Source organism: Vitis riparia, chromosome 11 (assembly GCF_004353265.1).
Source record: "Vitis riparia cultivar Riparia Gloire de Montpellier isolate 1030 chromosome 11, EGFV_Vit.rip_1.0, whole genome shotgun sequence".
NCBI lineage: Eukaryota > Viridiplantae > Streptophyta > Magnoliopsida > Vitales > Vitaceae > Vitis > Vitis riparia.
The window spans coordinates 12,491,241-12,514,812 of NC_048441.1; the positions used below are offsets into that span (position 1 = coordinate 12,491,241).

The window sequence follows — 23,572 nt, forward strand, 5'->3', positions numbered from 1 at the left end:
ATTAATAAAATTTTAATTAATTTTAATTTAATTTTCTTTCATACTTTTATGTCAAAAGAAAATACCATATTTTTCCTTAATATTTTTTCTTCCTTTTTAAACATTTACTTTATTCACAGTAAAAAAAAAAGTAACTCATTTTTACTCTAAAATTTTCATTTCCCCGTGACCAAATCTTTCTTTATTTTGCAAAATAGAAATGATTTTCTCATATTTAATTTTACCCTAAAAATGTGCAAAAAGTTAAATATAATTAAAAAAATTATATATATTTAAATTATTTAATATTTTTAGTAGAGTTATAAATAAATAAAATGAAGTAAAAAATTAAATTACTGAATTAAGTTTCAGGATATAAAAATCATTTATTAATTAAACTTACTTTTTATTTTTCTGCATTTTCCTACTAATTCATGGAAACCAAACATGGCAAAAATAGTGAGCCACAAGGGAGAGTAATTATTAAGCATCCAGCTACTTTGTCCTTTCGGACAGTAAGAGTGGTTAGTGAAACAGCATTTTGATTATAGTATCCCACCCGTTAGGTATCAAAGATTCAAAAGCATTGAAATGGAAAAGAATTTGGAACTGTTGGTATGAAGGAAGAGAATGGATATCTGTAAAAATGATGGGATGATTTTCAATAATTATATTCCTCGTCATATTTTAGAAAATGATGTTGAAAACCTGTAGTTGTGATTCACAGAGATCATATATTGATTGGATGAAATCTGTAATGGTGGGAGGCGCATTGGGTTGGCAGGTGCATCAGAGGCGCAACAGGGCGCTCTTGTTGAGCGGGGCTATTCTTTTCTTCTTCATCTTCGTCCTACGCCTCCACCTCACCATCCCGTACTTCCCCTCCTCCCTATCCGACGGCGTTTCTTCTCCTTCTTCTTCCTTCAACCGCGACTCATCATGCGTCTCCTTCCTCAACGACGTCGCTTGGGACCCCCATAACAGCAGCAGCGACTATTGGGCTCGGTCCCCTCAAGTGGTCGCCTGCCAGTTCCAGCGCCTCGCCCGCGCTAATGCTTCCGATTTATTGAGTGGGTCGTGGGTCGTGGTCGCCGGGGACTCCCAGGCGCGGCTGTTTGTGGTGTCGCTCCTTGGTTTGGTTTTAGATTCGGAGGAGATGGAGGCTATTAGAGGCGATTTGTTTAAGCGGCACAGTGATTATCGGCACGTTGTGGGTGAAATCGGATTGAAATTGGATTTCGTTTGGGCCCCTTATGAGGCGAATTTAACTGGGTTGGTGATGGAATTCAAGCGGAACCTCAATTACCCGGATGTTTTGGTGATGGGTTCGGGGCTGTGGCACATGCTTCATCTCACCAACTCCTCCGATTATGGGGTTTGGTTGAGGTCACTGAGGAATGAATTGGTTGGTTCGGGGTTTTCCGCTCACTTGTTTTGGCTAGGGATGCCAAGGCTAATAAACTCGATGCTGAATACAGAAGAGAAGAGGGTGAAGATGAGTGATGCTGTGGTGGCTGCTTATGATAGAGAGATTTACCAAAGTAAGCTCTTGCGCCAATTCGGTGGAGGCCCCCTTTTATTGCTTGATGTTGAGTCACTGAGTCGAAAATGCGGGGTCTCTTGTACTGTAGATGGAATGCATTATGATGGGGTTGTTTATGAAGCTGCTGTCCATGTTATGCTAAATACATTGCTTATCTGATCTCATCACAAGCTTTGAAGGTATATAAAGGCAGCTTTGTTGGGATGCTTCTTTGGGTCTGCATTTGTAGGAGAGAGTTTATTCTTTGATTTGGATTTTTTTGTTCCAATGTGAATTTTAAGGGAAGTGAGTTGAAAGTTCTCTGGAACCATTTGAATAATTCAGGAAATGGGTGAGTGCTTAGGATGTAAGTTTAGCTTGCATTCTAGAATCTTGAGTGTTCTGTTTGCTTGGTTCATTTGATGGTTTGATGGATGCAATTTGAGCTGTTTAATCCAGATCAAGATGCTAAGTATGTACTGATTGATGCTGAAGGATCAATTTTCTTTTGTGGCTCTGATGGTTTCTGTTTTGTTGTGGCTTCTATTTTGTGTTAGGAAGCTGGTGGTGAATCTTGTTAAGTTAGTGTATTTAAATATCCAAATTGAGGTTGCATTCAAACAATGATGAGTGTGAAGGGGCTTCTAAATCAGGTTTTTTCATTCTAATTTGATACTTCTGGAAATAGCTCAGGCTCCAACAGGGTTGGTTGCTAATGAAATTTCAAAATTTTCCAAATCCTTCTATATATAGTAGCTTCCTTTGGAGCTTTTGTTCTTGGATGGTGATTGTCGTTGGGAAAGTTCTCTTGGCAGGGAAGAGTTTATGAAGGGTGTTCTTCCTGAATGGATTTATGGCAACAGAGTAATGGCATAGCCGTGGGCTTTGTGATACTCAACATAGATCTTTCTTCCACATGTCTTAGCCAGTGTTTTGGTGGATGTAGCACTGTTTCTGTTGATTTCCCTTGGGAAGCTTGAATAACAGAGATTGTGCATAGTGGGATCTTGTAAAAAAGTGAGAAACCTACAATGAATCTGGATTTCAACTTAAAATGATTTTATATACCCTCTGGTAATCAGGAACATAAATTTGCTGAGAAATTTAATTGAAACTTGACTATGTGGCTTTATTGCTACATGCCTGATTTCAGACATGAAAAAGCCTTGTGGGTCTTTGACAAAAGGAATCTTTTTTTGTAGACTTCCATGATCATATATTCAAAGTTAAAGGCTTCTGGGTTCAGATGACCTTCTTCTACAGTTTCTGATGTTTTTAAAGACGTGCTTTCCAATAAGCATACCTGAAGTTGCTTGGAGGAGAACATCAGCATGGTTAAGATTTAAGTTATTGTGGATACAGAAGCCACTCTTGGAATTCTTAGTTGTTCCAGACCCACCCTAGTTTCTTCCATTTTTCTTCTTGAGAAAGGTTTAATGCTATCAGAATATGTGGTTGCTCACAGTTCAGCTTAGTGATGCTCTTGTGGATCCAGTAGTTCCTCTTCCTTGGCTATCTATGCTTCATGCTGTTCATGATAATAGCTCAGTATGCAATGAAGTGGATTTTTGCAGAAGTGGATTTTCATTTGTGGTGGAATTTACCCCAGTATGCAATGAAGTCATAAATGTGGCTAGTGAAATAAGTGTGGACTCTGGTTCCGAACTTCACAAGGACAATGCTGTTGTCCTTGTTAATGGCATAGAATAGACATGAGTTGACTCTCAAGATCTGAAGCTTTCTTCTAATTTGATAGGGTAGTATTTTCAGAAGTCTGGATCCCGAATGGGACAATTCTGTTTATAAGGACAAGAGCTTTGCCACATTAATTTCTAAAATGATTGAGGGAGCTTCTTCCTTGCAGTGGATGGAAACAAGGTAGAGACTAAACTGTTTGATGACTTATTGTCAGTAGAGTTGAATTTTGATGCTTGTGCTGCCAACTTTGTGCCCAAGGAATTCAAAGCCCGAAGTAATTCGAAGTCCTCTACTCAATGTGAATATCAAAACCAAAATCCATGGTTTGGGGGGATTTACTCTAATTTTAGTATGTAATCCCCCTATCTTATTAGAGATGGGTAGAAAGATGGAAAAACAGTCTGCTTACATGATTACATTGAGGAAAAAACGTTCAAGTCCGTTGATATCAAGGAGGATATGATCCAATTTTTTTATTTCTCAAGAACCAGGAAATAAAGTATGATCAGATCTTTACCACAAGTTTCTTGCATTTATAATTGCTTTTATCAGTAAGACCTCAACTATGCACATATTATTCTTTTTGTTTTTTGTTTTTTTTTTCCTGAATTATAATATTTCTTGAGAGACTGAGCTTGGTTTTATAACAATTTATGTTAGTTTGGTTTGAATGCCACTGTGTAAGAATATCCCCTTAAAAAATTACTTAAAGACCTCATTTCATAATATTTGAATTGCCAATCTTAATGTTATTAAGCCTAGTTTGTGCTTTAGATGGTAACCTTACTCTATCCAGTCAAGATTCATAACTAGATATATATCTTAAACCAAAATGCAGCATGCTTATACCTATGATTGGATGCTTTAAACCCAGTCTGATATTTTTCTAATCGATAATTGGTTCCTTATCTTCTATTTTGAACAAACTTTTGTGATATATTTGTAATGTCTCTCTCTAACTCAGATGCTTCTGCCATGTGTATAATTTATATGCCATTGAAAAGATTCTTTATATTTCCAGTTTGTGCTTTGACATGTCATTCTTGTGAAAAAACAGCAGCACCTATTGCTGGTTCTATATCAACAAATGAGTGTAAAAACATGACACACTCTTTTTGAAAATTTTTAGTACTAGAAAACATAGCTTCTGCTTTAGATTATTTGTTATTTTGAACAAGATTTTCTGGTATTATATTATATGATCTAGTCTGTGCTTCTATGCTCTATATGAGTTTATATTGTTACAGAACAAATAATATATTCTTTCTCAGGGTTATGTTATGGACTTAAGGCATCTCATAACAATGGAGTCCTCATACATTAAATCCTCATATTCTTTAGTATTGGTATCTAAAAAGGATTCTGTTAAGTATTTGGATTTCCTTTTAGGAAAATTTGGAAAGGATGGGCCAAAGCAAGACAATATGTCAACCTGTAATCAACTTTGGTCTGCCATCTTCTTGTTGATTGTAATTTATCATCAACTGTGAGGGGAATTTTAAAACATAATCATGATTAGGAAAAAAATGCTGCAATCTTAAATATTGGGGACGTAGGTGTGTATCTTTGTTATCTTGATATAAGGTTTTCTTACGGGTGTTTGCTTTTTTCAAAATCAAATTACAAAAGAACAAATTTAAGTTTTCCAATTCATGTATGTGGAGATTGTTATTTGATTCCCAAAGTTGTAGGACTCAAATATCCCCAAGTGCAGGGTGTCAGACTGCAAGTATAAGACTTGATGAGCCAGGTATGATCCTTAAGGAGCAGGGCCCCATAGACAGGTTGGAAATGGGGGGATTAAGAGGTCAACATGAGGGGTTCATGATGGACTTTGTTGTGGGGTTGTGCAGTGAATTTGTAGAAAAATAATGAGGATTACCAAACTGAGTTAATTAAAACTGATTTCAGGTACAAATACTAGGAATTGGGAACATCCCTTTATGGGACTCCCATGCAAATGAATAATGTACCCAAATTAAAACACATCTGGGGCACTAATAAGTGGTTTCAGCTGGAGGATTTTTCCTTGAAATGCTTTGATGCATTTTCACAACACTGGGTTCAGATGATTAACCTAACTCCTAGCACTAGAGAACCACCTATTTGCTACCAACTACCAGCCTCAGAATTACATGATCAAGATGGAAAAATATCAGGTGAAGGTGTCTAAACCTTAAGCAGCTGTCATATCCATTACTAGTTGAAAGAAAATAGAGAGCAAAACAATAATAAATACATGGTAATCCATTTGAACTACACTGCACCAAATCGATGAGTAAAACATGTACAAATCCATAGGAGTTCAGCCCAAAAGGGTCCCTCTCCTAGTTAATGAAAATAGCTAACAGAAAGAAACATTGGAGTCTCCATTAATGTAACTGTTGAAACTTGAAATTAGTGAAGAAGACAAGCTTACTAAAAATTGAATCAAGATAAAGACTTGAAGTACTGTAGCATTAACATACAAAATTGTGCTGAAAGATTAAACTTAATGGTGCAATAGAAGAAAACAGTGATCTGAAAGCAAAGATGGTTGAAACATTGGCCAGAGGCTATCTCGTCTTTTACTCCATTCAAAATGGGCTTTTATACCTTCTTAAGTTAAGCCTTAAGTTGCCTTCCACATGGAGACATTGAGCTATAAAGGAATGAGAATTGCATGAGAATGCTTCAAAAGGCATTGGAAAGCCTAACTGGGGAGGAATTCTCGGTGTTCTTTACCCCACCTCCACCCTGAATCAACCCATTGCTAGCCCCTAGCAATGCTGGTGCAAAGAAAAATGAGGAGACACCCAAAGGTTCACTAAACTAAAGGGGATGAATTGATGGTCATGTATCAGATACAAGCAATCTTGTCCAGACTAGGTCATACTATTGACCTTAGACAAAATCATCAAGATAAGAGTCCATGCTCCTAGTTACTTCTCAAAACCCATTTCTTATCTTTCTACAAAAAGAGTTCTCAGTTTTTCTTTAGGTGTTTCATTGGAATAATACTCAAGAATAAGTCTCTTTGCCTTTTCGACCTTGACTGTCAACAGCTTGAAACTCTTAAGGGTTTAATTTATATAGAGCAAATCTTGGATATACCTCATATATTTGTTCCTTTTTTTTTTCTACATTCTGTTTGAGTGCACTGTTTTTTATGTTGGCTTTCTAACTGGTCGTGTTGCTAAGGGTATAAGTGGAAACCAAAAAATCAATAGAAACAATCCAACCCAACCAAAACAGAACATACCGGATTAGGTTTCAACAACCATGAAGCACAGTTCAGTTAGTGGGTTATGAAAATCAACTTGCTCAGTTTGATGTTTTATTTCCTTTTTTTCTAATTGATAGACTTGAATTGAATAGATACTCCAAATTTTGTATTTTTTATGATTCATAATTGTTTGCATTCAGTATTATGTATATGGTGTGGACTCTATTAAAGTAGTTCATTGTTATTAGGCTATTACCCAAAGTGATTTATATTCTAGGCTTGAATGAGTTTCAAACGTCATTTAAAATCTAAAAGTTAACTTGTCTCAAAAAAAACCTAGTGTAAAAGAACATGAAAGCAATCTTGTCTAAAAAAAAACCTAGTGTAAAAGAATTAAATTTCTACATCTTGGCTTCAATAAATATATAAAAGTTAACTTTGCATCTTGCTCAAAATTTTTTGAAACCATGAGATTTTTGCAACATATTCCCAATTTATTTCTTGGAATATTTTTTTGTCTATTTTCAAAAACACGAAAACAATCTTGTCTCAAAAAAAAGACAAAAAATAAAAATAAAAATGAAAACTATCTTTATTTTCAAAACCAGCTACAGCTGACATGTTTTAAGCTTGGTAACCTCATTTTTTAGTGAAGTTTCGGTTGTGATGGCATCTGTTTTCAAGTTCTGAGGTTGTGGAATGTAGGATGCATGTCTGTGATCAATACTATGAGATGCATAGGGCTAAATAGTTCAAGTTTTACTGCTCAATTAATGGACCTGAAAAGGTTCTAGCCCAACTAACATGAGGTATACTTGCTTAAATGCGACCTGCTTACTTCTTAAGTGACTGTCCAACTTGGTCAGAATCATGTCTACTTTGAATTATTTTTTATGGCTTACTCAACTAGATCTAATATAATGCCAAAATCTAATGAAACGAATAATAAAAATGGAAAAAGAAAATGAACTAACTGATTACCTAATAGACTGGAAGTTAAAAAGTAGATAAAGTTAACTAGGACTTAAAAGTAAGTTGTATTAATGCCACTACTATGGAAAATGAAGTTCGATGCAAAAAAATTAGACCTAAAAACTTCTCAATCAAACTTCCTAAAAGTATCTGTAGAATAAACACAAAATGAATGGTAAGTTGTATTCAGAAAAAAGGAAAAAAAAAAAAAAAAAAGAGTTGTCGAAATAGCAATGAAACTGATTATTACTAAAAGGTAAAGGAAAGACACATCTAAGAAATAAACCACAGGATCACTGAGCTTTGAACGACATCTAAGTTGCCAGGAGTTAGCAAATAAAAAGGATAAAATGCTAGGTGAACTTCACTTTTGAATTAATTAAGGAGTCGTAATTGTTGATTGTTGGAGGCAGCCTTCAATATGCATTAGAGGGCCCTATTATAGTGTTGGTGGAAAGGTGGTTATACTACTTGCCTACTTGCTCATAGGACTCAATGAAGTTGACTGTACATACTCCCTTGTTTTGTGTTGAAACTCCTTGTTTCAAGCTTTCACTTTTTCATTTCCTTGATCTAAGGTAGTTGGCATCTATCTTAATCCGGTTTTATTACTTGGAGTTCAGAAATGTGTTCCCTTAATGCTAAATCATTTGTCAAGGTTGTTTGAATTAGACAAGTGGAGATTAAAAGCCAATACATGTATAAGGCTAGGCATTCTCAATGGGTTCATCTTGATGGGTAGTAATTTCAACGTGGCCAATATTTAGGATTGTTCCCTTAGGTGGTTGTTAAAATGTCAATAGTTGAGGTAAGTAAAAGTTATGAGCTAGTAAGTTTCCTATTTTGTTTTGAGTGCCTTTATGATTGGTTGCAAGTTTGTCATATTTATTGTCTAATATCTTGATTTACTAATGTCTTTAACTAATTTGATCCGGTGGTGCTTCATCCTTGTTTATAGTGTAATACTGGAACCAAAGTTAGGAGTACTCTTTCATTTGAAGTTCAGTATAATAATCTAAGTCTACTAGGTAATAATTTAGTTGGGCCTTCCAAGTGTTAATTTGGTTATGGATCTTTAGGTTTAAGCTTAAGTTATTTTTTGGCCTTTTCTAATTCCCATTCAATTTTTGGACTTAGTTATTAAGTCATATTCGGCCTTGTACTTTTATTGAAAACTTTTGTAAGTGGAAGGCACATGGGTCTTTTCAACCAAGTCGAATCCTTAAATTGACTTAAGGCATCCATCTCATTTTATATGAAGGCTCTAACTTCTTAAGAGTATACGGAGAGAACGAGGTGTTTTAGATCTTCCAAATCCAGGAAATTCAAGGGGTTCATCGGTGTTTCCATCCTGATTTTCATCATAGTCTTCAGGTAGGCTCTTCATTTAGAGATTTACTTTCCCATTTTTCTCCTTTTTACCCCAAATCACACAAGTAAATATATTTTCAACCCTAAGTTGATTCCCTAAGCTTTTCTAGCTAAAGATCTATTAGTTAATTGTAGAGTTAGAAAATGACCTTTAAGACTATAGTTTAGTTAGAACCCTCGATCTGTTTGTTTTGGTTGATTTGGAGTTTTGGAGACAATACCTAATTTTAAATTGTTACTCATGTTTCAAAAGGAAAAAAAAAAAAAAAAAAAATTAAAAAGCCAAAAATGTGACTTCTTGGCCTTAAGAAGCAATTTTTTAACTAATTGTTAATAGGTTGATTTATCCACATGAAGGACCGATCTATTAGTTGCCCTTCCTAATCCATCAGGCATATTGAGACACATGACTAGTCAATCGAGCTTGTTTTTCTCTGCCCAGTTTAACATCTAGCATTTTAACTTTAGACTTGAATAGAGTATTGTCTTTGTTCCAACATAAAATAGATTTCATACATAGAGTTGTAGAGTTCAAGAGTAAATTGTAAATGATTTTTTATTTATTCTTGATAGGAGTTGACTCAGCTAGTGGAACGCTTTAGTCTTAGCTTTCCTCTTTTGTTCCATTGTCAGGTAAAGGATCACATTATGATGTGCTATTTATAAAATTATTTGTTTTACCACTATATGTGTATTTGTGTTATTTTCCAAAAATGGAGCATTTGTATGTTTCCTAATCTATCACAAGCATATTTAACCATCTATTGAATTATTGAATTAGGAGCATTATATTTGATGGATAGTGCATACATCGCCTTCTTATTAAGACTATATTTATCACGGTATGATGCACTTGCATTAGTGCATACATCATATTATGATTTCTTATGAGGCTATTCAAGTTCATCATTTTCAGTTGATACCTTTCCCCTCTTTAAATAATTTTGACCAAATACTCTATTATTTACATATCAATTCATAAATGACACGATCACATCCTATATATTTCTATACTTGCATTGATCCATGAGGGTAGTTTTGAGCCATGTTAGGTGTTTTGACCTCTTATAGTTATTGATGGATATTATGATTCTATTTAGTACCTATTGTTTATTTGTTATTTTTCCATTGAAGAACATTTTGATAGTTTTTCTTGTTGGGTTTTAAACCTCATAAGTGAGATTATCATAGTGCTCCTGGACCTACTTAAACTAGGTTCCAGATGTCATGTCACACCTATTAGTTAAACTATGATTTAACTCAAGTTTGAGCTCCTATATGGTGGTGACATTGGCCTAGGAGGACTACCTTGAGTTTCCTTTTTGTACTAAATTATTTGCTTTCCTTTTTGTTTACTTTTATCATATCTCCCAGTCCATGTAGTTTTTAATGGTTGTCAATTTATGGTCAAAGAAATTTATGCTTTTAGATATCTTTTTACTATTTGTATAGGAGTACTACTATATATCACTATCACATAGCTAGAGAGCGTTTCTAGTGAATAAAGTATGTTGGTTTATGCATGCATGCTTGGTTGACTCTATTGAAAGTGTGCTCAATCCTTTTACTATTTGTATAGGAGTACTACTATATATCACTATCACATAGCTAGAGAGCTTTTCTAGTGAATAAAGTATGTTGGTTTATGCATGCATGCTTGGTTGATTCTATTGAAAGTGTGCTCAATGGGTGATTGTATGATGAAAACATTGAGTCCCCAAGCAAAAGGACTACATTTATACAATTATACCCGACAAGATTTGGGGGTTGTTTTTCCTCTGGGATTTACAGTCATGGGTACTTGGTGAAAATAGTCTAGTGTGTGTTGAGAAGTCGATCTACCTACTCAAAGCATTGTTAACATGTGTCATCGATAAGCACCAACACTCCTCATTTTCTACTTCTCACTCTCTTCCCTAACTGTCTTCTACAACTACTGACCAACTTGAGTCGAGTTACAGGGAGACTCTACACCCAACTATTACTTCGCCATTACTTCTCATTCAAGGCTTTTCCAAGCAGTTGGGAAATAGTGATAATAGTAAACGGGGTGTTTGTTCATGGTCTCAACTAGCTCAAACTTGGCACTATAGTAATTAATCAAATCAGGAATTGAGACTCCCTTAAATGCTGAAAGCAGCAAGACTGAGACATCTCAACCTCTCTTCACCTTGACTCTTGGTTTAGCTATTCATGGTGAAAATGGAAAGAACAGAATGAATTTATATAGTAGAAAGCTTGATGGAACTACCCTATCTACTACTTGACTCTTTGCTGACTTGTTGTTCCTTTGTCCCCAGGTATCCTATTTATAGGATTTTTGGCAGCTCAAGTTGACAACAAAATGAGGTGGGTTTCCTAAGTTTTCTGGCTGTTATTCCTTGGCCACCAACTCTTGTTTGTCCTTTTCCTCATTAATAGTCGGCCACACTGCTTCCTTGTTTGTAGAGTTGTAGGGGTGTCATCTGTTATATTATTGTTGAAGGTGTCAGAAAGAATGTGCTTGTTTCTAAGAATCAAAGCTAGGATGATTTAATAAGGAATGACCTTCAACATCTTCGCACGGGGTGACTAGCAAGCTTGTTGGAAAGCAGAACTAGTAGGTTCTGGTCTAATTGCTCTGGGGGTGACTGTTGATACCTTTGCCAGGGGGTCTTGTGAAATAAATGAGACAGGAGGGGGGTGGGGTAGCGAAGTGACTTTTCTTCAGTTTTGCACATTCATTCATTCCGTTTTTTGTCCCATTTTTTCCTGCATAGCTTGCATAAACATGTCAATGCACCTTTAAACAACGATGGTTTAAGGTTAACCAATTTTGCAATTTACAGCAAATAGGCAAGATAAATTAAGATTTTCCCACACCAATCAGTGCACCTAGTGAGGAACACTAGAAAATGATGAAGAGAATTCTAAGATACTTAAAAGTACTCTGTATCTTGAACTTCATATGCAGCCTGTGGCTCAGTCACAAAAACCTTGTTGTATTTTCTAATGCAGATTGGGCAAGTGATGCAAATGATTACTACTTAATTACAAGTTATTGTATTTGGCCTTTGCATGCCTTGTATATTTCCTGTGTACTTGGATTGTGGTCCACTGGCAATATATTCTTTTTTCTTGCTTGCCTATTGAAAAATAAATAAATAAATACAAGTTATTATATATGCATAGGTCCAAAGTTAATTTTATGGTGCTCAAAGAAACAAAAGGTAGTATCTCGTTCCTGTACTAAAGGAGAGTATAGAAGTTTGGCCTATGTTGCAGTCTTCTCTCATGGATTCTAGCATTGTGCAAAGAATTGGGTATCAATTTAACCCATGCTCTTATATTATATTGTGATTATATGAGAGCCATTTCTTTTAACAACAAATCCATTTCCACTTGCATGAAGAGAGCACATAGAAATAGATTTTCGTTTTCTTCATGATAAAGTAATGCAAAAGAGTTGGGATATGTGGATCATTCCATCTAAAGGGACAGATAATCCCAATTCGGTCTTGTCTATCTCACATTCCTAGTTACTTCCTTTCTTTGTATAGGCTTCCATTAGCAATGACGACAAAGATTAAGAAAATGCAAAGGGATTTTCTCTAGTCAGGGGTTAAGGAAGGAAAGAGCAAGAACTTTTATGCAAGCCTAAGTTGCAAAAGAGTATAGGCATAGGGAAGATTTCCTTGTGAAATAAAGTTCTACTAGGAAAATGACTTTGGAGGTACCCTAGGGAGAGTGATGCTCTTTGGCACAAAGCAATATTGAGTATCTATGGTATTCATTCCAATTGTTGGGATGCCAATATTGTATTCGCATGGTCACAATTATGCCCTTGGAAGGTCGTTGCATAGGATTTCCAAGTTTTCTCATGTCATACCCAGTTTGTGGTGGGTTTGAGGTAAGGATTTGCTTTTAGGAAGACTTTGTGTGAGTAATCAATCTCTTTGCTCTCAATTTCCAAATCTTTAAGTGTTGTGACAGTTAGAAATGCTCTAATTTCATCCATTCGTAGCTCCTTTCTTCCTTTTTCATGGAAGCTTAACTTTCACCATAACCTCACCACTATGGAGATAAAAGTCTTAGAAAGACTCATGTTCTTTGTTTTTTTTTTTTTTCATATATCTCTAAGATCGTTGTCCCTGGTTTGAGAGCTTGATCTTTATCTTCTTTAAGCATATTCTCTATAAAATCGTTCCTCTCTGCCTTATACAATTTATCAGCTCTTGTTCCTTTTTCTCTCGCAAAACTCATTTAATAATCTGAAGCCCTATCTATGGTTAAGGCTTTTGTGTGACTAGTGGCCAACAAGAAGTTCAATACTAATGACATGCTATAGGTGAGAAGACTTCTCAAAGCTCTTAGCCTTGACTATTGTGTGATGTGTATGAGGAGTAGTGAATGGATTGATCATCTCCTTTTATATTGTTCGACAACTTTGCTGCATTGACATAGATTATTTAGCCTAGCCAAGCTTGATTAGGTCCCTCCTAGGAGCATTTCTAACATGATGACCATTTCCTTCTAAGTTTTTAAGAGTACAAATTAGAAGCAAAAGTCTTTGGAAAATTGCATGCCTCGCATCGATCTGGATAAAGGAATTGAAGGAAACGATATGAGACTTAATATGCTTTTATTTCTCTTTCTAGGCTTGAACTACTCTTGCTTTCAAGGGCACTCCTCTCATTGCTATTCAACTCAATTGGACTTTGGTGTGTAACTAAAGGGTTGAGAGAGCTAATCTTGGAGCAAAGATTCTGTCTTTTTTGTCGATGTATTGTTCCCTAAATAAAGTAGGACCACGTTTCCTTTGTATGGTGTTGGGGGTATATAGGTAATATCGTATTGATCTATTCTTTTGATCGGAGTTTGTATATCTGTGAAGGATTTCTCATCCTTCTCATGTATTTCAAATGACTTTTCAATGAATTTCTGTAAGAGGAAAAAATAAAAAAGTATCTGATAAATGTCTTTCCAATGTATAGCTTCAATTTGTTTGGAAGCAGGCTTACTAGGGATAAGTCCCAATGTGCTTGAGAGAGGGTGACTAGAATATTCTTCATCTATTATCTTCCTCCTTTGGATCTCCATCCTCCAACTTTGTGGCTATTGTAAAATTCAATTCTTCATGTTCTGATAAGGTTCATCGAGGATTTACAACTAAATCTCAGATTATTAATCTTGTCATTGTAATTTACATTTTGTTGTTATCATTATTATCATATATTGACCTAAAATATATATAATAAAGATTAGACCCCTAGAAAGGTTAATCTGGGCTTTTTTTTTCCCTCCATCTTTGAGTGGTCTTTCTTTTCCTTTGCATATACATGCATACATCCATATATATGTGTGTGTGTGTGTGTGTGTGTGTGTGTCTAAAGCATATGTTTTTGAAATATACTGAAATTCGTACCATATGTGTATTGCTTAAGTGCTAATCAACGATTGCCAACATAACAATACGTGTCAATTTTGTTGGTATTATTAAACAATTTAAAATATTCAGTTGTCAAAATAGGAAATGACAATAAAAGTTAACCTTTTATTGCTTTTATGTACTACCATAAACTAATGAGGTCTTTATGAACATATTTGAGAAAAAAAAAATCACAGAAACGATATTTCTATATAAAAGGACAAACGTCAGTTCACTTTATACAACCAGCATCGTGAGACAAAGACTCATCAGAGAACAAAAAGGTTTTATTTACAGGTGCCTTTCTCTATCTTTCTTTCTGTATTCTCTTTCTTTTTGGTCTAGAAAGTTTTTGAAAGTATATTTTCTTTTTTATTTGTTAGCGATTTCTTGTGACATTGCTAGTGAAGTATTGGTTCTTTGGATGCACTTTTCATACTTCTTGTGTTCTTGGGGTTAATGCCTCCTTCCCCACCCCCCTGGTTCCCATTGTTAAGCATTAATAAATTCCGACCTGCCCATCAACAAAGTAAATTTTGTTTCCTTCTTGGCTTCAAAGATCTAGGGAACAATTCTAACATATGTTGTGTTACCTTTTAGGATCAAACTAAAATTAATAGTTCTATAATTTAGGGTCGAGTTTTGTGGCTTGATTAGATCAAGAAAAGGTGGAAATTCTTGGAAAGAAAAAAGAAAGCCCCTGGTTCTCATTGTTAACCATTAATAAATTCCAACCTGCCCATCGACAAAGTAAATTTTGTTTCCTTCTTGGCTTCAAAGATCAAAAGGATAATTCTCACATATGTTGAGTTACCTTTCAGGATCAAAGTAAAATTAATAGTTCTATTGTTAAGCATTAATAAACCCCCTGGTTCCCATTGTTAAGCATTAATAAATTCCAACTTGCCCATCGACAAAGTAAATTTTGTTTCCTTCTTGGCTTCAAAAATCTAAAGGACAATTCTCACATATGTTGTGTTACCTTTCAGGATCAAAGTAAAATTAATAGTTCTATAATTTAGAGTTGTGCTTTGTGGCTTGATTAGATCAAGAAAAGGTGGAAATTCTTGGAAAGAAAAAGGAAAAAAAAAATTGGATCCAAAGAATTGCTTATCCTTTTGATTTTCTATTAAAAAAAAAAAAAAGATAGAGAAGGTTGAGGATATTCATATCAATCACAGGTGAAGATTTCTATCATATGTTAACAAGGGAGGTAATTTCATCTGAGGCAGGACAAAGGCAAATGGGAGAGGATAATAAAACAGTAATGAGACATCCTCCATCCAGTAGAGCACACTCAAGCACACATGTGCATGCTACACATGCCATGCACTCACACACACTGCACACAACCTAAAATTTTCCTTTACTATTTGCATGCTACTTGTATCACCAAGTCCTCAATCAAAATATTTAATTAACCCCTAAGTTTAAGTTTTCCTTTTTTTTTTAGTTGAAAGATTTACCAAGAAAATAATAAGTGTGTTTGGCCTTTCTTAAACAATAAATTTATGTTATTGTTGATTATTGATTGTCTTGTGATTCTTTTTAATTTTATTGGCAGTTCAAATCATGAAGAGGAAGCAGCTAACCATTACCGACTTACACTTTGATGTGCTAAAACTTATAATTGTTTTGGTGGCTAATTCATCAAATGGGGCAGCAGATCTAGCTCGAACATTATCTGTGTAAGATTTTACTTGAAAAGGCTTGTTATAACTTCGAATGCAGAGAGTAACATAGTGCAAACTTGAAGAAAATATTCTTCTTTTTTCTGTGTCAAAACTGAATACAAAGTGACCTATATATATACAAGTGGGATTCCTATCTCTAAGGAAACAATAACTAATTTGGAGAGATTCTCTCATCCATAAAAATAGAAAATATCCTAACACAATCCCTCTAATCTTGACACTTAATTACAAATCATAATCCCATATTTCCACACTCCCCCTCAAGTTGGGTAGTAGATGTCTAACATTCCTAACTTGCTTTTCATATTTTCGTAGGTGGCCCTTGGAAGTGCCTTTGTCAGAATGTCTGTTGTTTGACGACTTGAAGGAATATACATAAGTTTGATTGTTCCCCTTTCAAGTTTCTCCTTGATGAAGTGACGGTTTATCTCCACATGCTTGGTTCTGTCGTGTTGAACTAGATTCTTTGCAATACTTATGGTAGCCTTATAATCACACAAAACTGTCATAGTGGAGTTTGATATAATTCCAAGTTCCTTGAGTATTCTTTGGAGCCACATTCCTTCACATATCCCATGAGCCATTACCCTGAATTCTGCCTCTGCACTGCTTCTCGCCACTACGGACTGCTTCTTGCTTCTCCAAGTCACCAAGTTTCCCCACACATAGGAACAGCACCTAATAGTCGACCTCCGATTTGTCAAGGATCCTGCCCAATCAGCATCTGTGAATACCTCAACTTCCCTACTTGAGGTTTTCTTGAAGTAGAGTCCTCTACCCGAGCTCTTTTTAAGGTACTGTAAAATTTTGTATACGGCTTTCATGTGTCTTTCAGTGGGATTGTTCATGTAGCGGCTTACCATGCTCACAGCGAAACCAATATTGGGCCTTATGTGAGTTGAGTAGATCAACTTTCCTACTAACCTCTGGTACCTGTCTCTGTCAGTTGGATGACTGTCATTATCTTTATCAATCTTACCAATAGGATCCATAGGCGTGTCCACTGGCTTACAACCTAGCATCCCAATCTCCTGAAGTAGATCAAGGACATACTTCTTTTGTGTGACCACAATTCCCTCCTTAGTTCTGCCAACTTCCATGCCAAGAAAGTATCTGAGTGTCCAAGATCTTTGATTTCAAATTCTCTTGCTAGCAGCTTCTTGAGATTCTCTATCCCTTCTTCATCGTCTCCGGTAATTATAATATCATCAACATAGACAATGAACAGAGTCATTTCACCTTCCTTAGAGTGCTTCATAAACAGTGTGTGATCTGCTTGACATTGGATGAACCCATGTTTTTTCACAACTCTAGTCAGTCGATCAAACCAGGCCCTAGGTGATTGTTTTAGGAGGGACTTTCTCAGTTTACACACTTTTCCTGAATTTTCTGGAGTTTCCATACTAGGTGGAATCTTCATGTAGACTTCCTCTTCTAGTTCTCTGTTGAGAAATGCATTTTTGACATCAAGTTGGTGCAGATTCCAATCCAAATTTACTGTAACTGACAATAACACTCTGATGGAGTTGAGCTTTGCTACTGGTGCAAATGTTTCTTCATAATCAATGCCATAGGATTGAGTAAATCCTTTAGCTACTAGTCGAGCCTTGAACCTATTTATACTTCCATCCGGATTGTGCTTCACGGTAAATATCCACTTGCATCCAACAGGCCTCTTACCCTTTGGTAATTCTGAGATTTCCCATGTCCCATTTTTCTCCAAGGCTTGTATTTCTTCCTGAACAGCAGTCTTCCATTCAGGTTGTTGAAGTGCTTCTTGGGTGTTGGATGGGATACGATCATCTTCAAGAGAAGTGATGAACGCTTGGAAATTCTGTGAAAGCTTTCCATAGGACACATGATTACTGATTGGATGCTGAGTGTAGGATTTTACACCTTTCCTTAAAGCAATGGGTTGATCAAGATCATCAAGGTCATTACTGGAATCTAGGTCATAAATTGTGTTACCTGATTGTGAGTTTGGGTTGCTTGGATCCTGGTCCAATTCTTGGTTCTGCTCAAGTGGAGTGCTGTCCTCCGGCTCATTTTGAGGTGGTTTCTCGGGCTTTTCCTTTAAATATTTTCTAGAATAAACTATTACCTCTTTACTGCCTTGTGTAGTTGACTCAGGTGTGACAAAAGGGACATCCAAGGAATTGTTTTCTGGGACAGAAAGAGTACTATCTGTTTGAGGAGGCAGTGATGAACTCAAAGGAGAAGTAGTGCTGATTTCGGTTTCCCAAAATTGGAATTCATCTGTGGACCAGTTCTCCCCCTGAATTGCAGTTTTGGGGTAGAAGGGTTTATTTTCGAAGAAAGTGACATCCATGGAAGTGTAGAATTTCTTGGTTGTTGGAGAGTAGCACTTGTATCCTTTTTGGTTTAGTGAGTACCCGAGAAAGATGCATTTAATGGCTGTCATATCAAGTTTACTATGTTGGGATTTATGGATATGAACGAAAGCAGTACAACCAAAGACTTTGACTGGGATAGACGAGAGTATTTGAGCGGATGGATATGCAGCGAGGAGGATTTGACATGGGGTTTTAAATTGAAGAATCCTAGAAGGCATTTGATTGATCAAGTAGGTTGCTGTGAGTACAGCTTCACCTCATAATTGTTTAGGCACGTTTAAAGCTATCATGAGGGATCGTGCAACCTTCATCAAATGTCTATTTTTCCTTTCTGCAACTCCATTTTGTTGTGGAGTATCAATGCACGAGCTTTGATGTACGATGCCATTCTCCAGAAGATATGACCTAAGAATGTGGTGATAGTATTCTCGAGCATTATCTGTCTGAAGGACTTGAATTTTTGCCTGAAATTGCGTCTGAACCATGTTGTTGAAGTTTTCAAATATTTCCCTCACTTCTGATTTCTTCTTCATAAGGAATACCCAAGTCACTCGAGTGTGGTCATCAACAAAGGTGACAAACCATCTAGAACCTGTAATGTTGTTGATTCTAGAGGCCCCCCAAACATCATTGTGAATCAAGGAAAAAGGATGAGATGGTTTGTATGGTTGAATGGAATAGGAGTTGCGAGTATGTTTGGACAATTGACATATTTCGCATTGAAAATTTTTGGAATTTTTTATTGAATAATGATGGATATAGTTTTTCAAGATAGGAAAATTTTGGGTGACCTAATCGGTAGTGCCATAACATAACAACACTATCCGTCTTGGTACTAGGGTTGGAAACTACACAAGCAGTCTTCATTGGTAGCCTTCAAATTTCCTTAGCACTCAGAAGGTAAAGTCCAGCACGCACCTCAGCATTGCCAATCCTCTTCCCAGAGTTCAAGGCTTGAAATTCACACATGTGAGGAAGGAATTTAGTAACACAATTAAGATCCTATGTTAGTCTACTTATAGACAATAGGTTGCAATCCAATTTCGGAACATAGAGCACGGAGTGAAGAGTAATATCCTTGGAAATAATAACTGAACATGTGCCGAATACCCTAGAAAGGGTTCCATCGGCAATTCGAACAGAGGAATTGTTATGGCAAGGAGTATATTCATGAAAAACCATGAGATTCCCAGTCATGTGATCTGAAGCTCCTAAGTCCACTATCCATGTAGTGTGATTTTCCTATCTAACATTTAGGGCATGGGAAAAAATACCTTTCTGGGCTACAGATGCGGTACCAATAGTTGTTCCAGTTGATTGAAGAGTCTGTTGGAACATTTTCTGTAGTGCCTCCAATTGCTCTTTGCTAAACGAACCAGGATTTGAGATAGTGCCAGATGTGTCTTCTTCGGCTGCAGCAGTGTAACCTCGGCCTTCTTTGTTTTGCTGTGGCCGAGAAGGTTTCCAATCAGCAGATTTACCGTGTAGATGCCAGCAAGTCTCTTTCGTGTGTCCAGGTTTTCTACAACGGTCGCACCATGGACGATTCTGCTTCGTTTGGTGGTTGTTGTTGTTGGATTGGGTTCCTCGTGCAACTAGGGCTGAGTTCTCAAGATTTTTGGAGGAATTTTGGGTTCCCAACATCACTTTTTGTCTGCTTTCCTCTCTACGAATTTCAGAAAAAACTTCCCTAACACTAGGTAATGGCTTAATACTTAGAACTCTTCCACGTACCTCATCTAAATTCTTATTAAGGCCAAGTAAAAATTTGTAGATGCGTTCCTTTTCAATGACCTTCTCGTATAGGAGTCCATCTTCGGGACACTTCCAAACCAATTCTTCATAAATATCGAGTTGTTGCTAATACCGTGTAAGGATATTAAAATATTCGGTAACAATTGAATCTCCTTGTCGAAGATCTTGGAGAATACTCTTGATTTCGAAAATCGCCGAGGTGTTATCGATGTTGGAGTAGGTCTCTCTAGCTGCATCCCATATCTCCTTTGCTGTGCCATAATACATGAAGTTTTCTCCTATGTCATTGGTCATAGAGTTAATTAACCAAGACATCACCATACTATTTTCCAACTTCCAGGTTCAGTATCCTGGATCATCTTCCTTCAGCTGAACAATGGCTCCCGTAAGGTATTCTTCCTTACCTTTCCCGCAGATGAAGATCTGAACAGACTGAGCCCATTGAATAGAATTCTGCCCATTGAGTTTATGACCTGTTATGGGAAGAATGATGCCGTCTATGGTGCTGGCACTGCCGGAGTGAACTGCTTCAGGTCTGGACGTCACCTCCGAGTTTGATCCTTCCGTTCTGCTCTCCATGGAAAAAGATGATTTTTTTTTATTTTTTATTTTTTATACGTGGTTCAGATCTGAATGCTCTGATACCATGGAGAAAATATTCTTCTTTTTTCTGTGTCAAAACTGAATACAAAGTGACCTATATATATACAAATGGGATTCCTATCTCTAAGGAAACAATAACTAATTAGGAGAGATTCTCTCAACCATAAAAATAGAAAATATCCTAACACAATCCCTCTAATCTTGACACTTAATTACAAATCATAATCCCATATTTCCACACTGATCCGCAAAACTCCTTGAAATTTTCAAAATATTCAAAAGCACTGTTTTGGAACCTGAGTCAAATATATCCTTGGATTTGGGCAGAGTTTGGTTAGGTTATTTTGTTATTGGATATGTTCTATGATTGACGCCGGAGTAGACCAACTTGATGAGTTTCACTGTGATTACAGCATGCACTTTAAACATTTTAAGTTATTATGAATTGTTCTGTAATTTCAATGAAGAGAGATTTTAGTAACCTTCTCATTGCAGTTCTAGAGTGTTTATGGCATTTGCGGACGATAGGGATATCTTACGAGTGGTGGTGTTTGATAATCTGAAACTATCAAGGAGATTTCAGTCTCTCCAGAATGTAAAAGGATTGATATATAGTTGTGCACATGCTGGAAATATTTCTGCTCAGTATTTGCTTGCAAAGGTAAGGGTTTCTGGCACCAATTAATTTCTTGTTTACTGTTACATGGTTGGAATTTGGAAGCAATGGCCTACCTCGTTTAATTGATTGTCATTCTCTAATGATATGATCAACATATTGCTTGTTAAACATCTCTCTCTTTCTTCACTTTTCATTTGTTCCTTCTTATTTGTTTATCAACCTTAGTATAATAACATCTAGATCTTCTTCATTTTTTTCTTTGAGCAGACATTACTGTTGGCCACTTCCAAGCTGTTGATCAGGGAAAAGGAATATGCTTGGTTACAAGCTACTTCTACCTGTTTGTGTGCTGAGTGTCGAGCATATAGCAGATGGGTTGCTGAAGAATATACTTCAGCATCTTCATCTATGGTTCCTTTCTTGCATAGTCGGGTTCTTCGCCCAGTTTCACGTCCAAGTCTACCTCACTTTATACTTGTGAGGTTGTTCCTGGAACGATGCAGCCATGATGACCTTCTCAAAATGCGTCTCTACTTGAATCACTATTTTGAGTACTTTCTTGGATCAGGGGGAGCTGGCTTTCTCGTGCTCTTCAATTGTATCAAGAAAATGTGTATATATGGTGATGCTGCACGATGTTTTGAAAGGATGGCAAAGGATTCCATAGAAATGAAAGTTAAAGCTGAAAGCAGTGCCAAATTATCAGACAAAGGAGCAAAAGGTATAATCGCGGTCCATAGTCGGATGATAGACTGGAGTCATCAATGTAGTGCCAGGCAGAGAGAGATGGAAGATATGTTAAGAGGAAGGAGAGAATATGATGGTGAGCCTCTTGATTTTGATAAGATATTTGCTACCTTAACTAAGGAGTTTGAAACAACTACTGCTGTTAAGGAAGAGTGCCCAAATGACATATGGTACAAATCACCACATGTGGTAGCTATAATCTTTGGCAGACTTGAGGCAATGTTCACAGAAAATAGCAGGGTAGCATTTGAAAATGTAGAAACCAACCGGGGTTTTGCAATTTCGTTGTTTGATCAATTATTCCCTTGAAAATATGTACCCTTTGCAGGATTTGAAACTGTCAAAAGAGATCAACTAGTATCTTGCTTTTGTTATATAGATGATCATGTGATGTTCTTTACTCTTTCCTAGTAGGTTTAACTCAAAATCTTGTTCTAATATTTGATAGTTAAGATTCTCAAGAGCATGGAAGAATCCATGGAGATGTGAGTTGGGAGTTGAGTTTGTGAGGTAATTTTTTAGAAATTTAGAGTGCTTTTAGTAGTGATTTTAAAAGTGTCTCTAACATTTCTAACATTTAAAATTTTTTATTTTTCATATATTAAAAAGACTAAAAACACTTCTTAAAATTATACCCAAACACATTATTACTGGATGATTTTTTACAATATAGTCACCCTTATTTTTAAGGAAATTTGTGTCTAATGATGGTCACCACTTTTCAAGTATTGTGTTTTATGGGAGTGAATTGGTTGATCATAAGCAAAATATAAGTTGGGACCCATTATGTATCACCAATGTGTTTTATGGGATTGAATTGTTTTATCGAAAATCTCAATTAGTAATTGCGACTTAAAAGTACATTATTATTTCGATAAAGACAAATTTATCATAATACAAATAAATTAATATCTTAAAAAACAATAAATCAAATATCTTAAATTAATAAATTATATAATTTTATATATTATTTATATGTTATATAAGTTTATTATTTTAATATTATTAATTTATTAATAAATAAAATATTCATTTATAATATCTTTTATTTATCAATTTATATTTGTTGAAGTAATACTAGATTCTTAAGTTTAAATATAAATAATTTATTATTTAAGTATTTTTTTAAATTTCAATCATAAATTATAATTTAATAATTTTCAATTAAATTTTAAATTAAAAAAAATTAACTAAAACCTTAGTAGGCAACTGCGACTTTAATTTAAAATTGAAGTCTCGGTTGCGAATTGAGGCTTTAACTTAAATGATGAATTTTTATTTTTTTTAATAATATGGCGTTTATGTGACACTGATGCCAATTTGAATATAAATTTCAAAAAGTGGTTATATCTTATATTTTTTTGGGAGAATTGTGTTTTGGGCCCAGTTGGGCCCAAAAATTAACATTTGGTCCTCCAACCACCTATATTTAAGCCCAAGACCTAAACAAAGTATGAAAAAATTAAGATGAAGGATATTGTCTTTCATTAATTCCTAAAATACCCTTATCCCTTATATGTCTACAAGTGAGTGTGAATTTCAATTTTTTTGTGTTTTTTTTTCCTTTTCTATTCCCTATTAAATATTACTCATTTCTAACTTTTTTTTTCCTTTTTATTCCAATATATATTTCTATTTTATGTCAA

At 35.7% G+C, this 23,572-nt stretch overlaps 1 protein-coding gene across 2 annotated transcripts; it reads left to right on the plus strand.

The window, feature by feature from the left end:
* Positions 1 to 513: 513 nt before the first annotated feature.
* LOC117925392 lies at positions 514 to 22,334 on the plus strand. 2 transcript variants are annotated; one of them, XM_034844393.1, is made up of 5 exons: positions 514 to 1,520; positions 11,048 to 11,096; positions 15,719 to 15,842; positions 21,056 to 21,221; positions 21,447 to 22,334. In XM_034844393.1, exons 1-3 carry the CDS (start codon positions 674 to 676, stop codon positions 15,765 to 15,767), a joined length of 945 nt encoding a protein of 314 aa, XP_034700284.1. In that variant the 5' UTR covers positions 514 to 673; the 3' UTR covers positions 15,768 to 15,842; positions 21,056 to 21,221; positions 21,447 to 22,334. The 2 variants fall into 2 exon arrangements, with proteins under 2 accessions (XP_034700284.1, XP_034700283.1); XM_034844392.1 differs by lacking the exons at positions 514 to 1,520; positions 11,048 to 11,096; positions 15,719 to 15,842 and adding an exon at positions 14,055 to 14,451.
* Positions 22,335 to 23,572: the final 1,238 nt, after the last annotated feature.

Excerpts from the sequence above, each read along its gene's own strand:
- LOC117925392 (XM_034844392.1), top strand. The coding sequence starts at position 14,321 with ATGAACATATTTGAGAAAAAAAAAATCACAGAAACGATATTTCTATAT. Across the intron at positions 14,452-21,055 it reads CAAAAAGGTTTTATTTACAG|TTCTAGAGTGTTTATGGCAT; the intron begins GTGCCTTTCTCT and ends TTCTCATTGCAG. Across the intron at positions 21,222-21,446 it reads CTCAGTATTTGCTTGCAAAG|ACATTACTGTTGGCCACTTC; the intron begins GTAAGGGTTTCT and ends TTCTTTGAGCAG.